General features: G+C 42.1%; 3 protein-coding genes across 3 annotated transcripts; 1 reads left to right on the forward strand and 2 right to left on the reverse strand.

Moving 5' to 3' along the window:
* Positions 1-1,551: 1,551 nt before the first annotated feature.
* On the reverse strand, positions 1,552-2,776 carry mzt1 (mitotic spindle organizing protein 1). Its single transcript, XM_015944816.3, has 3 exons — positions 2,488-2,776; positions 2,202-2,347; positions 1,552-2,040 (listed from the first exon to the last, which is right to left on the reverse strand). Exons 1-3 carry the CDS (start codon positions 2,537-2,539, stop codon positions 2,017-2,019), a joined length of 222 nt encoding a protein of 73 aa, XP_015800302.1. The 5' UTR covers positions 2,540-2,776; the 3' UTR covers positions 1,552-2,016.
* Positions 2,777-2,803: 27 nt separating this feature from the next.
* bora (bora aurora kinase A activator) lies at positions 2,804-7,542 on the forward strand. Its single transcript, XM_015944815.3, has 12 exons — positions 2,804-2,923; positions 3,073-3,227; positions 3,527-3,633; positions 3,765-3,810; positions 3,899-3,977; positions 4,095-4,139; positions 4,292-4,348; positions 4,427-4,686; positions 6,251-6,413; positions 6,507-7,057; positions 7,174-7,314; positions 7,392-7,542. The coding sequence occupies exons 2-12, from the start codon at positions 3,078-3,080 to the stop codon at positions 7,410-7,412; spliced, it is 1,620 nt and encodes a 539-aa protein (XP_015800301.3). The 5' UTR covers positions 2,804-2,923; positions 3,073-3,077; the 3' UTR covers positions 7,413-7,542.
* Positions 7,543-8,084: 542 nt separating this feature from the next.
* On the reverse strand, positions 8,085-14,602 carry dis3 (DIS3 exosome endoribonuclease and 3'-5' exoribonuclease). The gene is made up of 21 exons (XM_015944813.3): positions 14,202-14,602; positions 13,950-14,107; positions 13,330-13,526; positions 13,171-13,244; positions 12,865-13,032; positions 12,573-12,734; positions 12,347-12,460; positions 12,061-12,198; positions 11,813-11,959; positions 11,607-11,723; positions 11,415-11,516; positions 11,266-11,330; positions 11,069-11,153; positions 10,853-10,980; positions 10,666-10,752; positions 10,412-10,568; positions 9,148-9,362; positions 8,897-9,065; positions 8,632-8,790; positions 8,404-8,526; positions 8,085-8,321 (listed from the first exon to the last, which is right to left on the reverse strand). The coding sequence occupies exons 1-21, from the start codon at positions 14,418-14,420 to the stop codon at positions 8,253-8,255; spliced, it is 2,853 nt and encodes a 950-aa protein (XP_015800299.3). The 5' UTR covers positions 14,421-14,602; the 3' UTR covers positions 8,085-8,252.
* Positions 14,603-14,632: the final 30 nt, after the last annotated feature.

Below are 14,632 nucleotides of genomic sequence, written 5' to 3' on the forward strand. Positions count from 1 at the left end.
GCTTTTTTGTTTCACTCTGCATCAAATTAATTTCTAATTTTTGTTTGTTTTTGCAGGACAGTAAAATTGTAATTTAAGTTTGGAAAACTATAAACAGACCATCCTTTTGTTCCTTATATATAAGGAACCTCTAATCAGTGCAGTATAATTGTTATCCTAATGATGGCATACACCTCAGCTATAATTGCTGCAGAGAGATCTTTCACTCTTAAAAGAGAATGCCCTCATTTATTTAAAAAGAAAAAAAATTGCCGTCCTGGATAATGATCAGACATACAAATATAAACACCTTTAGAAATTTAGATGTGAGCACCTGCTTGCCTATTATGTTGATAGTCATGTGACCTGACCAGTGCCCTAGTTGAACACCTCTTAGATGTTTATGCATATATGGACGCTAATCTCAGTTAGGACTATGGGATTTGGGAATATTTTGTTTAACAAAGATCAAAGTAGCCAGTTTGGATGAGAAGAAACCCTCCACCCAGATCAAACAGAGAGAAATGCATCCTGAATCCCACACCCTTAGTAGCCAATCAAGCCATGCATAACTTTTTCCTTCCTAAAAGAAAATAATTTTTGTTGTGCGTCTGCTTCCATCAACATCTCACGCTGCTCACCCCCCACCAAGACCAGGGGAACTATCAAGAAAAAGCCACTGCACCAAATCTGAATGTCTCTCGTGTCTGGCTAACATGATGCTGGCTTTCAGGAACACAGAGATACTGTGTTAAAGATCAAAGAAGCATTGCAGGGATTTAGAATCACAGTCCGTCAGTCAAGATGGTGAGACAAAGCAGTCGAAGACAGAAATGCTTACACTCACACTCCTGTGCTGTTTTTTCTGTGATGTGCCTGTGAGGGGTGAGGCATTACTGTCAGTTGGCTTGCGGGCTACTCATTTGTAGACGTCTAACGTTCACGTGAACCTAAAAACCTAGAGGTGCATACAAGCAAGTGTTGAGAACAGGGCACTTCTAGCCCATTTACTGACCTGTAAACATTCTGTGCTCTCAGCATTTTTCTTCTTTGTCTGGGAGATGAATAGTTTTGTTACAGACTGCAGAGAAACAAAATAATGCTGCCTGGTTAGACGTATGATCAAGCCCCCGTTCCCCACAAGTAGATCAAAGATGTGTTTTTGTCAAGTCTTGCACTATATCTCAAAATGTTGTGGAACAAATTCAGACACATCAGAAAAAAGACTTTAGATCAACAGGACATCCTACTGTTAAGTGACCTTTGCTCAGATCTCCTTTGTTGTGAAGTATTGTTAGCTGTGTTTATTCAACAATTGGCTGTTTATTATAAAGTGTACCATTCTGCTCATTATTTCACCTAGTCTGACAGGAAAGATCGTGTCCTTTTAGCAAATCACTACTTTTTATTAACTTTGCAGTCTAAACACCCACAACACACATTTTATCAAACTATACATTTCTTTATTAGATAAACTTTTCTCAGGAAAACTGGAAAGTTATAACTGCTTGATTTATTCAGACAACACCTGTTAACTTCATTGAATAGAAACACACACCACCACCTAGTGGCCACCTTTGACAAGTTTATTTTAGACAAATTAGTGAAACAACAAAAACCCAGTTTCATAAGTAAAATTAAATATTATTTAAAAAACTCAATTAAATGACTAACTATATACACAAGAAAAACCATAGAAGTTGGACAAAAGGGAATAGAAAATTAAATTTCTCCTTTTAAAAATTATTACTACAGCAAGATATCATTGCTGACTAAGCATCGCACCGCATCCAAAAGCATGTCAGGAGTATGGCTAAATATGAAATTGGATGGACTGAGCATACATCACTTTAAGCATGTGACTTATGTTCAAAATAAGACAGATGGTGCTATTTTTACAGAGAGCCCCGAACACAGGCCAAAGATGTATTAAGTACAGAACAGGACAGCGCAGAAGTCACAGAAAAAAAAGTGCCAAAACAGATCAGAGCATGATCCCGATGAGTGTTTCAAACATTTGAGGTCTGTCTTCTGTCTTCAGTTTGTGCAGTTCTCAGAAGCCTGAAAGAATAACAATAAATATAGTTGTCCATCAATTAACAAGTTGACATTTTTAGCAAGTCTGCAAATGAATGTGTTCTTGGGAAACACTGAAGATGCTCCAAGCTCCAAACAGAACTCTAGCAACTTGCATAATAATAATATGCATAATAATTGTGTACCTTGAAAGACTCTGAAGCTCTCCGCAGCTCTTTGATGACTGCAGACAAGGCTTCAGGATTGATCCCTTGCTCACATAGTCTCACACATATGGACAGAGACTCCATGTCCAAACCAGTGTTCAACAACCTGGAGATCTCAAGCAAGACTGTTAAACGAGAACAATAATGAAACATGTTATTGCTGTGACAAGGTTAGAAGTTAGCTACAAAGCATGTGCGCTTTTACGTTTGTGAAGGTATTTTAAAACTACATGTTCTGCCACTTACGTGCCAAATAAACACTCACCATCCATTGTCTCCCGGACTGCGTTTAGGTTTGCATTTGCTGCACTTGCCATGGTGATAAAACGATGGTTAGCTAACGCTTCCTAGCAAGAGAAGTGGCTAACCAACAGCGTGTCTCTGACGTCACGAGTTAACAATAACTTGATTATAATAATAATGGCTAACGTATTTATATGTCACAGAACCCGATCATTAGAAACGGGCAAACAACATGTAAGCCACATTAGCACATATCTAACAACCTCACCAAAATTCTCACGTCGGTCAAAACTGGCAGCGGAAATAACGTTAAAATCGTCACTTCCTGCAACGTTTCTATTGGCTTGCGGGCCTAGGAGGAGAAATTGAAATTGATGTTTGAATTGTTTCTGTTTGTATGTTTTTCCCCGACCTGTTCCACATATTTCGATCAGAATTATTCGTGCATCTTCAAAGTTGTAAGTACAAATGGCGAGTGGACCGCTTCCTTTCTTTTAGCTAACGTACCGAACTTAACATCACATGAACGACAACAACTGTTGACTTGATCGATTTTCGCCTCGTTAATTCTGCATTTGAAGTGTTTTCTTTTTTATCTCGACTTTAGGCTAGATGGGGGACCACATTCAGCTCCAGATCACACCAGAAACTCCAGGCAGGTCTTCCATAAGGAACCCCTTCGAGAGTCCTAACGACTACCACCATCTGCGGGAACCCCTGGTTCCGAGTCCCTCTGTCTTCAAGTCAAAGACGTGCAAGGCTGTAAGTCTGAACACAAAACAGATCCACATTTATCAGGATGTCTGTGAAAAAATTTGAAATGTTCGTTAATTCTTCATAGTAGGCGTCCAAATGGAAAAAATAAGCAAACCTGTAACCTTTTACAATGGTTGTGATCAATCATTTGGAAGATGATCAACTTATTGTTGGGGTTATAATACAATTTTTATTATTTATTATAACTTATACAAAGTTAGGGGTGATTTTTTTTCATAGAAATTTTCGTAATCCTGAACATTTAACTTTACATAGACTTCATGTATTTCCTGTCTCTTCCGCAGACTCCCTCTAAGTTTAACTGGTCTATTGATGAAATGGCCAGTCTTCTCCCAGTGCACATAGACCCAGAGGAAATCCAGCGACAATCTCTCTACCTCAGCCAGACAAGGTGTGTGTTTGAAACTAAAATTCCTAAAGGAAGCACCGTTGACTGATGCAACTCAATCCATCGCACAATGACAGGGAAAAAGAAAGACTTTCAGAAATTAATTAATAAAACTCGGCTCTTCTTTATTTCAGGATTGATTCTGACATTGAGGAAAAATGTCAGAGTGCTATTGAGCAGGTATTGAATTAATCTAACTTATTCTGGTTTTGTAAACATAAATAAGCTTTTATTTTGATTATGTGTTGCTTGATTTCTTCCAATAAAGTTTTTCACAAAAGGAGCCATTGTGCCTTCCCCCTGGGCAGCACCGGAAACCCGCAGAGCCCCTCACCTGTACAATAAAAGTGTGTTATTTTATTGTTTATATTACTGTTTAAGTCTTAAATTTAGATTTACCTGGACTTTGCACATTTTAATCCGTGCTGGTTTATTTTATTCTGCTTTTGTCTTTTGACATTTAGGCCCAGGGTCTGCAACAATTTCAGAGGCGACAAAAACAGTCTCGGGTTGGTGTTCTTTTTTATAGAAGTGGATGATCTTTCTTCTTATGAACACAAGCCTGTACATGTTTGTCACAAAAATATACTGTTACATATTTATGTACACATTGATTCTCGAAACCAAAGATTCCTCAATATTTATTTTATCTGGTTTCCAGTTGCTTGCCAGACGGCCCTGTCTCTACCTTTGGGGTTCGATTTGGAGAAATTACTTGGTGAGCTTCTGCTGAATGTCAGCAAAATCTGATTTTCCTCTGGCTGAATATTTTCATCACTGCCTTTGTACTTTTCAGGAGAACATTACCGTTACGAGGAAGCGGGTGACGCAGTCCAGGAGAGCCTCAGTTCCTCCTCCTTGAGACGAAAACTCTTCCTTGATGGCCATTTCAGTTACAGCAGCTCCGACGGCTCCAATCCACCGAGTCCAGAGAGAGCCCATGCTGGACCCAAAAAACGATCTCCACACAGAGAAAGAGCCGTAACAAGACCTGAATGTCATGATGTCTTTTCCTCTCCTTTGTCCTGTGGCGTGCCGGCCCAGACTCCCTCTACGGTGTGTGTGGTCGGTTATTGATTTTGTTACCAGAAATGTTTTTAGATCCTCTTCTAAAAATATATATGATTAGGACGTTCAGAAGTAATTGGGAATCCCTAATGACCAAACATTAGTTTCTGTTATGTAAATTTTTAATTAATCTCTCAGGTTTTAGTTTTACCCATAAGTCATAACTAAACTTCACTACTGCATTTTTGCTATAATTTATCATTTTTAATAAGAGATTAAAGGTAGAACAGGGTGCTGGGCTCTCCCTCGGGGGTAGGGTGAGTTGCTTGGTCATCCGGGAAGGGCTTGGAGTAGATCTGCTGCCCTCCCACGTTAAGATGAGCCAGTTGAGGTGTATCAGGCATCTGGTTAGGACGCCTTCCTGGTGAGGTTTTTTGGGCATGTCCAACTGGGAGGAAACCCAAAGGAAGACCCAGGACACACTGGAGGGACTGTGTCTTTCGGCTGGAACCCCTTGGGATTCCCCTGGAGGAGCTGGCCCAGGTGGCTGGGGAGAGGGAAGTTTGGGCCTCCCTGCTTAGGCTGCTGCCTCTGCGACTCGTCACCTGACCCCAAATAAGTGGTAGAAAATGGATGGATGGTGTAATGACTGTTAACTGCAGGTCACGCACACAGAGCTGCATCACACCAGCTGTTTCAGTTCACAAGCTTTTTATTGTCACAGTCTCTGTGCTGCGTCTTGCTGCCAGTCTCTCGCAGTCACTCTTACTGTCAGGGCCCGCCTCCCGCTTCCATGTCCTGTCAAGTAGAAGGCAAGCCTGGTTGTTAATCTGCAGCAGCTGTTGCTCCTCATCTTGATGCTCTTGCAGCGGTCTCTGCTGCTGGTGTTTTCGCTGCTGACTCCTCCCCCAGAGCCTCACCCTCCCGCACCGCCACAGATGAATTAAAGGTAGTACAAGTAAGACAAAGTAATCACAAAACTGTCTAATGTCTCCATCGTGTTGGAAGGAAGGTTACATTGAAACACCAAAGTAGGCCAAAGTAGTCATTGTTTACAATATGTCCCACCTCCATACTTCCTGGTTCCAGAGCCAATCATATTTGAGCCCGCAGGATTTTCCAAGTCAGTGCTGGCATTTGTAATTTGACACCGGCCAGCAAAGAGCAGCAGCATCTTGGAAATATTGGTACCCAGTTAAAGGAGCGACCCAGAAGTTATTTCTTGTACCTTCTAAAAAGCTACATCTTTTAGTTTTACTCTAATATGAGGTAATGAATGCTAAATGCTAATGTTAAGTTAACAATGCTAACAGTGAATTAGGGGAAAAAAATAGTTGACTCTAAAATATCTTTTTATTTCAATAACCAACAACTCAATGTTACTGTAAAATGTATTTATCAACCTATTGTGCATGAGTCATCTTCACTTGTCATCTAGAATCTTCTGGCACAGATCCACAACTGGCAACAGCTGCTCAGAGCGAACCTGTTTGTTTTGATTCCTGGGCTGCAGTACCCCAATTTGACTCTATGATGTCCACATCATGCACCTTTAAAATGCTCTTTGTGTTTTTGAGGAACAAGTGAATGTTTATTATTGTTTTATTCATAGGGTCAGTTTTCATCTAGCCCCATCCAGCAAGGTGGTTTCCGAGATTGCAGCCTGGGCAGCATCAGCAGTCCTCTGTTCCCTGATAGGTCATCTCCAGCTGGTCTCACCTCCCCAACAGTTTCTCCAATATTTGTCCATGCAGCACGCACTCCCATAGGCTCAGGTAGACCTTCTGATTTTAATATAATTCAGAATCGATTTTTCTTTAAAAAAAATACTAAAATGATTTTAACCTAAAAAAAGTGAATCTTTTCAGGTGGGCAGAAACAGCACAGCCGTTTGACCCCTCACAGAACCTCGCAGGAGATCGACGCCGCTCCCTGTAACGAGAGTCCTTATGTTGAAGGCTGCTCTCCGATTCGGAGCTTCTCCCCACATCAGCTTCACCACCAAAATGAGCAACAGTACACCTCAAAACCCAGACCCAGAATCCGCTACTGGGCCTCCCCTCCCCTCATCTCGCAGATTCTGAACCCAAAGCTCCAGGACAATCAGGAGGGTGACGAACACCCTCCTTCAACTTCCTCATCGTCTCACCCCTTAATAGAAATTGGTCCAACATTGCCTCCGACCCTGGATACTCCCCCTGCTGCTACTGTTGGTGTGGACCCGATGGAAGCTGTGGAAATGGAAGAGGTTGAGGAGATCAAAGGAGACAAAAGTTTGGCAGAAGAGGAGGAAGATGGAGGGCCTTCAGAACAACTGACAAGCTCTCGTATGGGGAGCGTGTCTGCAGCAGAAAGCTGTCAGATGTTTGTGTCTCTTCTGGCAGAAGGAAGCAGCATTCGCTGTGATTCCAGCATTCAGGTTTGTGAGGAAAACCAACATTATAGTGCATCTTTGCCTTGTTTTTTAACTTGTCAGAATTAATCTAGTTTATTTTTGATATCGGTGTGTTTATAACCATTGTTTATGTTTTTTAGGTGGATAGCGGCTATAACACCACCTCAGCAGGCACGGCGAGCCTCAATGATGGCTTCAGCTCAGACTGTCAGAACAAAGAGCCCCTCGGCTGTAACCTGGTGGAGGAATCCTTCCCCGTCCTTCGACACACTAAAGTTAAGGTAACTCATAACTACAGGATAGACTGGATCATCTCTGCTAATTAAATCACTAAGTTTCTTCTTTTTCTTCCCTAAAGGTATTTTACCCTCACCACTGAGTCACCTGACTTCTACAATGAAAAGAGACAACCCTCCCTGTGGATGCTCGCGACAATGATTTGCAATCAAACATATAAAAGTTTAAAGAACATTTGAACTATTTGTGAATTTATGCCCAGACGAACTGAAGATCTGATCTGACTGAAAACAAATTATGTCTGCCTTAAAGTCTAACTTCTGTAAGACACTGAATATTTTATTATTTGTGAGTACAACTTTTAAATCAGTCATAAAGGTGTGGTAAAAGGGGAGGAAACTGTCCATTTTGGACCAGATTTGCACATCTTTTATCTTTTAAAGGGCTTTTTTTAAATGCCAATTTTTATTTTGTTTGGTGCTAATATGATTACCCTGATCACCTGTGCTCTTATTTGTTTTTATAAAATTATTTTTGAGGTTTTTACAGGACTTTTTCCCTCGCTGTGGTATTGATTTTCATATTCAAGCCATCTGTCGGCTTCTGTATAATTCACACCAAATGATGGTTTTCATGCATTAAAAGATTGTTTTTCTTTATATTTTGTCTAAAGCTGTGCTGTTTCTTCATTTAATTAACTCTAGCTTTTGCCTTGAAGTGGTGTGATTTTTGAGCTTGTTCTACTATAACTGTTACTGCCATGTTCTCCACTCTACACGAGGAGCATGTTTGTGAGAAAACACACCGAAACAGGTAAGTAAAAGACAACTTTAATCTGTTTCAACTGCAAATGTTTCAAAAGTAAGACCGAAGCAGTGCACCTATGTGGTGATTTATGTATTAAACTTAAATGTTCCTGGCACACAGTTAGCTGTTTTAACAGATCAGAGATGATCTGGATGAATTACAGCTGTTTTGTTTGTCAGCGATCCAGTTTCTGCTTCTTGGTTGGTGGTTCAGCTTCAGGAGCAGGAACGCTCACACCGGGGATCTAAAACGCATGAAAAACAAAAGGCTCACGTAAAACTGAATCAAAGCTTAATGAAAAAGTCGAACTATGTCTTTGTCCTCACCGAGGGTTCTGTCAGAGCCATGCGGATCTTCTGGTGCTGAATGTTGGAGTCGTCAAGGCCGATTGTAACCTTCACCCGATCGAATATGTGGAATGTATGCTGCTCCACCTTCAGCGTGGGACCCTACACACGGACACAACGTGGGATTTTCAACAATTATCCATGTAGAAATACATTTTTAAATGTCCCATAGATTTATGTGAAAATGAAAAAGCGAATTCTTCCTACCTCTTCATCATAAACGAGGCTGGGTGAGACTTTGTCTTTGGTATCAAAGAAGACGGTCCCCTCCAGACCAAACTTTGGGATGAGAACGATGATGGCATTCTTCCTCACAAACAGGACAAATCCTTCTTCGTTCAGCATACCTCGACTCTTAAAAAACAACTAAGAGGAGAAAAAAAATTCACAGTGACTCAAGTATCCATTTAAAATATTTAAAAAACCCAAAATATGAATAATAAACTCTAGACAGATGTGTGCGTGTGTTTACCTGAGTGTGGAAGGTCACAGACGCCCTCTGAGCGTACTGAGCCATTTTGTGTCTGTAGTTGAGATTGTTGCAGAGAGCCGACTGTTTATGTTTGTCCATCAAATCTGGGTAGGTGCTGTCCGCTCCTATGGCCACCGCCAGCAGCCGGTGCACTATGATATCTGAATACCTGCAGGAACGCACACAAGCAGGTGGTTTAGCTTTTGTTTTGTCTTTACATATGTTAAAATATGATCTGTGGGCTTCTGCACCTCCTAATCGGTGATGTGAAGTGCGTGTAAATGGGTGAGGCGAGGCCATAATGGTGGAAGTCGCTGTCCATGCCAGAGCAGAAGTAGACTGCCTGCATCATGCAGCGAGTGGCCAAGATGCGCAGCAGCGTGTTGAAATAGGAAAAGCTCTCTACTTTGGCTCCATCCAGGGAATCAGCTAGGGCCTTGGCGGAATCTACGTGGATCTCCACATTCTGTCCGGGATAGATGCAGTAGTGTTAAAACAGCAGGGGCGTTCCCAGGGTAGCACGTGCCACCCATTGAATTTGACAGGCCACCCCACTGAGTTCAGGCCTACAGAGCATTTCTATGTTATTTATTTATTTTTTCTTCATATTGACACAATATTTAGAATCCTGGTCCTCCCTCTACTCCAGTTGGTGGCGGTAATGCACCAAGAAGTGGTTTGCCAACCACAAAACAGTTCAAATGGCCTGTATTTGATATAGCGCCTTCCAGAGTCATGGAACCCCCCAAGGCGCTTTACAACACAATCAGTCATTCACCCATTCACACACACATTCACACACTGGTGGGGATGAGCTACGATGTAGCCACAGCTGCCCAGGGGCGCACTGACAGAGGCGAGGCTGCCGAGCACTGGCGCCACCGGTCCCTCCGACCACCACCAGCAGGCAACGTGGGTTAAGTGTCTTTCCCAGGGACACAACGACAGCGACAGACTGAGCGGGGCTCGAACCTGCAACCTTCCGATTACGGGGCGAGCACTTAACTCCTATGCCACCGTCGCCCCAGTTCAAAGGAGAAGACCTACAGAATACAGGAAGAAGGAAATGTTCCTGAAGAAGAGTACAAAGAAAAAATTGTCATGGCACAAAGTGGAGCTCACAAATTCATTAGAATGCTAAAGAGGAATGATTTGGTGGCTCCACGCCCCCCCCCCCCCCCCCCCCCCCAAAAAAAAACTAAAAAACACAATGTTTGGTGCCACCCATGCGGGTGCCCAACCTGGGCCACCCCAATTTAAAAAGCCTAGACACGCCACTGTGTAACAAGAAGCTGGTGTGCTGGTTATTTTGTTATGTAATAAACTGTAAAAACAAATTCATGAAAAATTCTGATTCTGCGTCCATAATCTGTTAAATGTATCAACACACTTAAAATGAGATGGGATTTTATTTTATATGCTCTAACCTCGAGTTATCACAGCTAAATAATAAACACTAATATAATAAATCTTCACACTGATTACTGGATTCAGAGCAGATGCAACAAGACTCACTTTGGACTTTGCAGCCTTGATCAGAACGTCGTAGTTAGACGGAGGAGGAGCCGGGTGTTTCCTCAGCAGAGCGCATTCTGAAAACTCATCATAAATCTTCTGTGCAACTGAAATATTGGCCAGCAACATGAACTCCTCAACCATAGAGTTTGTCTCCCTATTAAAAAAATAGTTGTTTTTTTTTGCAATTAACATCACAGCTATAAAGTATTTTTTAGCAAAAACAGAGAATTTTGTCATCTTTTCGACATTACATCAGTTCTTTCGTTTGCAGGTCTATCGGGTCATGGGTTTCACTGTCCATGTGGAACCGGACCTCTAAGGAAGAAAGCGTCAGTGCCCTGAAAAACAAACGCGTCAGTTAAAATACAAAACTAAACAACTGCCGCTCTTGCGGCACTGAAACACGCCATCCGTTTCTCCTTAGCTCGTTATTCTCACCCGTTCTCTATCCTCTGCCTCTTGAGGATTTTGGCGAGTTTGTTGAGCCCTCTTAAACTTTGGGTGATGTCATCAGTCTTGTTGGTGTCATCTATCCTCATCTGGGCCTCAGCATACGTCAGAGAGGCCTGGATGATCATTAAGACCAATGCTTTGAAATTCAGTAGTAGTTTATCCGACACAAATCCCTCCAGTGCTTGCGTGGGGACAATTTACCTTGGAGTTGATGACGCTTTTTGTGAACCGAGTCTTTAAAATTTCTGCCTTGTGGTTTATTTCCCAAATGCATGAAAAGGCGAGTCTGGTAGAATGAGGGAGAACATTTCAAAGCAAAACTTGAATTGTATTTTGATGTTAATGAACTGGATTTGAAAACAAACTGGTGTTTCTGCTTTTGTCCTTTTAGTCCTTACCTCTCCACATTAGAGCGTAGCGAACACAGATTGGAGCTGAGCAGCTCGGGAACCATGTCTATCCTCTGTTAAAAACAGAATCAAGACCGAAATTTGACTGAAACGGTTTCAAACTGCAAACCATTATCTGTCTTGGTGGATTTTCTTACTTTTCCACACAAGTACACTGTTGTACCCCGGTTGGCGGCCTCTTTGTCCAGTGCATTACCAGGTCTGATGAAGTGACTGACATCAGCGATGTGAACCCCCACCTACAGAAAACAGATCAGGTGTCTCATCCATAAAATACACATAAAGACCTTGATGCCATCCTTGATGGTGTAAATGTACAACATGTGCACCTCAAAGTTTCCATTTTCCAGCTCCCTACAGTGCAGAGCGTCATCGATATCCGTACATCCTGGAGGATCCACACTGCACACAGTTAAATGTCTCAGGTCCTCTCGCTTCGCCATGTCCTGTCCAACACACACATTCACATGTAGCTCTACATGAACCCGAATGGAAAACTGTGCTAATGCTAATGTGTATCTGTATTAAAGCTCACCTCTGGTGTGATGGCCCAAGGCATCTTGGGAAGAAAACTGAGAACGGCCTGGGAGAAAGCCTGATGTGGAACGTCGTGCTCCAGAAGCAGCACCTCCTGCTCTGTCTCCTTCTCCCCTGCACCTCCCAAACTGCGGACAAAGTGACCCTAACACACACACACACAATAAATGATTCTATACAAACAATGCAGCATTTTTTTTTTACTTCCTGAAAACTTCATTGTCTTGCAAATTTTGGCAAAGTTACATTTGGATATCTGGAGTTTTTGGGCCAGCCATCAATGGCCACCATGATCCTTTGGCCTGCAAGCGTGGAAGCCTGTCTTGTTTCGATGCGAATGCGTGGAACACGGCGGTCTGCCGGGGTGAAAAGGTGGCGGGTAGACTGGATAAGAAAAGGAAAAACAAGAACCATCAGTGCTGATAGTGAGAAATATGTCAGCAACAGAAGACTTTACCATAAAAGGAGGAAGTAATTATCAATTTTGAGTTTTATACATTAAAATTAAGAACGTGCAGCATTTTAAACGTACCTCTTTGATTTGGGACACATTCAGCATTCCACAGAAAGGTCTCCAGTTCCTTTTGATGATTCCCACCACCTTTCCTGTGGGTTTCCTGGCCGCCTCGGCAGCTGATAGCCTCAACTGAGCGGACCAACACAAACATGGAGGTCCTTAATAAACTAATAACAAACATTCTTGCAGTTTTTTTCTACACCAGAATTTCTTTTCAGTAAAAAAAAAAAAAATGTCACACTTTCTCCTCCTCATCCTCTTCAACATCATCATCCTTTGCCACGCCGTCATCCTGCAGGACGACCGATGAAGGCGCCAACCACTGATTCCGTGGCAACAGCTGCACAGCAACCACATCCTGGTGCACAGCCCTGTTGAGGTTTTGAAGACCCTGGATGAGAACCTACAAACAAGCCAAGGAACACAAAACACAACTTTTACTGTCACTTACAGAGATTCTGAAAAAAAAAAAAGTCATCTCTGTGAAGCGAATCCTGATCCTACAGCATCTTCACTGGGACTTGTCCACACACCTCTGTGCTGTCCTCTCCGTCTCCTTGGACAAAAACAGTAGCCTCCAGGTAGTTGTCCCTGCTGGCCCTGAAGGTGCCCTGAAGGTAGGAGCCGCTTTTGATTCCTACCTGGATCCTGGAAAGAGGAAGGTGCTCTGGAAACAAAACCTTACTGCTTGTGATCTCATTCTATAAACAAAAAGAAAGACAAGAACATGATATTTCCATTGAAAAATATGTGGAACTGTAAACAAGTATGTGAATGAAATTCCTATCTGTAAAAGCAGCTTCCGACGACACACGGGATTATTAAAAAATCATGCTCACCTTATCGTCATTGGACAAAGCCAGAAGATCCACAAGCTCAGGATTCGCGAGAAGACTCTTGATGTATTCTTCAACTAAAATGTGAGAAATCAAAGTGTTCAACTGATGTGATTTACAAGTATACTGTTGTGAATCCTCGCTGTTAGATTAATAAGTTACATTTGAAAGCGACCATGCCATTCTCCTCCGCTTTCTGCTTGTTCCCTAGATCGTTGGTGAGGAGGACCACTTTGAGACCATCTGGGCCCGACTCGAGCGTTTTCAGGTGTTTGCTGTACCACTTCACTGCCACACGGATCGCACGATCGTTGCGATCATTGGCGCTCTCCCCTGGTTGGCGTTCAATGAATGTCTCTCTGAGAGAACAGAAGATGTGAGAGTAAGCATCAGAACTAAATATGAACATATGTCGATCAAAAGTAAACATAAAAATACATTTTATTTATGAAAAACGAGCCACAGCAACATTTCTTAAACAAGTCCTAGAACACCATGACCGAAAACGACTGAGTTCACGGTGGAAACAGACGTTTCACTGTTGGAGAAACTGAGCATCCAAGCAAACTTAAAAGGTGATTGTAACTCATTTTAAGTGAGGTGAGTGATTGTACTTCCGTAATTGTTGCGGCTATTTTTTTCCTCTGATTGTAAAGCATGTTAGAGTCCATAATAGATTTAACTACAGGGACAATAAAGGATATTTTGTGTGGGTTGGCTCTGTATAAATAAACTTAATTGATTTATTGTGTTGTGGCACTTTTGAGCCTTCCTATCTGTACCTGTGGTGTTCATTGGTGAAAGTGTAGAAGTGTTTCTCCTTTTCATGGATGATGTCCTTCAGGCGTTTGTGGACAGGTGCACTGCGGTGGCGAACCTCCTGCAGTACGGTCTGAAGAATAATCACGTTACGAATCACAGGATTTTCTAACACGTCGATCTGAAGGAAAAATGTATAAATAACATTATTGCGTTGTACAATCCGAAAAGAACGTGCAGGTGGCTAGATATGATTGTTGGAAGTGTGAATATACCTGATGTAACACAACATTCGTGTCAGGGACCAAATAGTGTGGATAGGAGCACAGGTTGCTCTCGACACACACGTCTTTTTGTAGCACCGGGGAGTCCTGTTTGCATTCAGTACAAGTTTCACTACCACACCAAATATCATCTCTGAGGTAATGCTCACGCACAACCTTCATTACTCCACCCGACCGGGTCTTCTTCACGAAGGTCTTCGACTTTAACATTATCACGAATAAACGTCCTTACAGTATTTAAATCCGCCACCTGAAGATGTTCAGCAGTTTCGCAGAAATACCTAAAACAGTGACCCGTGTGATGGTGTAAACCGACTCAGCTGGCCAATAAAACTTTCCGAGAGTTTTAAAGATTCGATGGTGTTTCTCTTGTAAATGTTCTGTATTTTACAGTTTCCTGCCTCAGATATATTTATAAGAAG

This window comes from Nothobranchius furzeri, chromosome 12 (genome assembly GCF_043380555.1).
Source record: "Nothobranchius furzeri strain GRZ-AD chromosome 12, NfurGRZ-RIMD1, whole genome shotgun sequence".
In the NCBI taxonomy this organism is placed as follows: domain Eukaryota; kingdom Metazoa; phylum Chordata; class Actinopteri; order Cyprinodontiformes; family Nothobranchiidae; genus Nothobranchius; species Nothobranchius furzeri.

What these genes read in the sequence shown, in the direction of transcription:
- mzt1 (XM_015944816.3), bottom strand. Translation starts at nt 2,539, where the DNA reads ATGGCAAGTGCAGCAAATGCAAACCTAAACGCAGTCCGGGAGACAATG. An exon ending in AGTCCGGGAGACAATGGATG is followed by an intron (nt 2,348 to 2,487) that starts GTGAGTGTTTAT and finishes CTCGTTTAACAG; the next exon opens with TCTTGCTTGAGATCTCCAGG. An exon ending in GAGCTTCAGAGTCTTTCAAG is followed by an intron (nt 2,041 to 2,201) that starts GTACACAATTAT and finishes TTATTCTTTCAG; the next exon opens with GCTTCTGAGAACTGCACAAA.
- bora (XM_015944815.3), top strand. Translation starts at nt 3,078, where the DNA reads ATGGGGGACCACATTCAGCTCCAGATCACACCAGAAACTCCAGGCAGG. An exon ending in GCTGTGATTCCAGCATTCAG is followed by an intron (nt 7,058 to 7,173) that starts GTTTGTGAGGAA and finishes TATGTTTTTTAG; the next exon opens with GTGGATAGCGGCTATAACAC. An exon ending in TTCGACACACTAAAGTTAAG is followed by an intron (nt 7,315 to 7,391) that starts GTAACTCATAAC and finishes TCTTCCCTAAAG; the next exon opens with GTATTTTACCCTCACCACTG.
- dis3 (XM_015944813.3), bottom strand. Translation starts at nt 14,420, where the DNA reads ATGTTAAAGTCGAAGACCTTCGTGAAGAAGACCCGGTCGGGTGGAGTA. An exon ending in CAGTGTACTTGTGTGGAAAA is followed by an intron (nt 11,331 to 11,414) that starts GTAAGAAAATCC and finishes TGTTTTTAACAG; the next exon opens with AGGATAGACATGGTTCCCGA. An exon ending in TCAAGGCTGCAAAGTCCAAA is followed by an intron (nt 9,363 to 10,411) that starts GTGAGTCTTGTT and finishes TATCCCGGACAG; the next exon opens with AATGTGGAGATCCACGTAGA.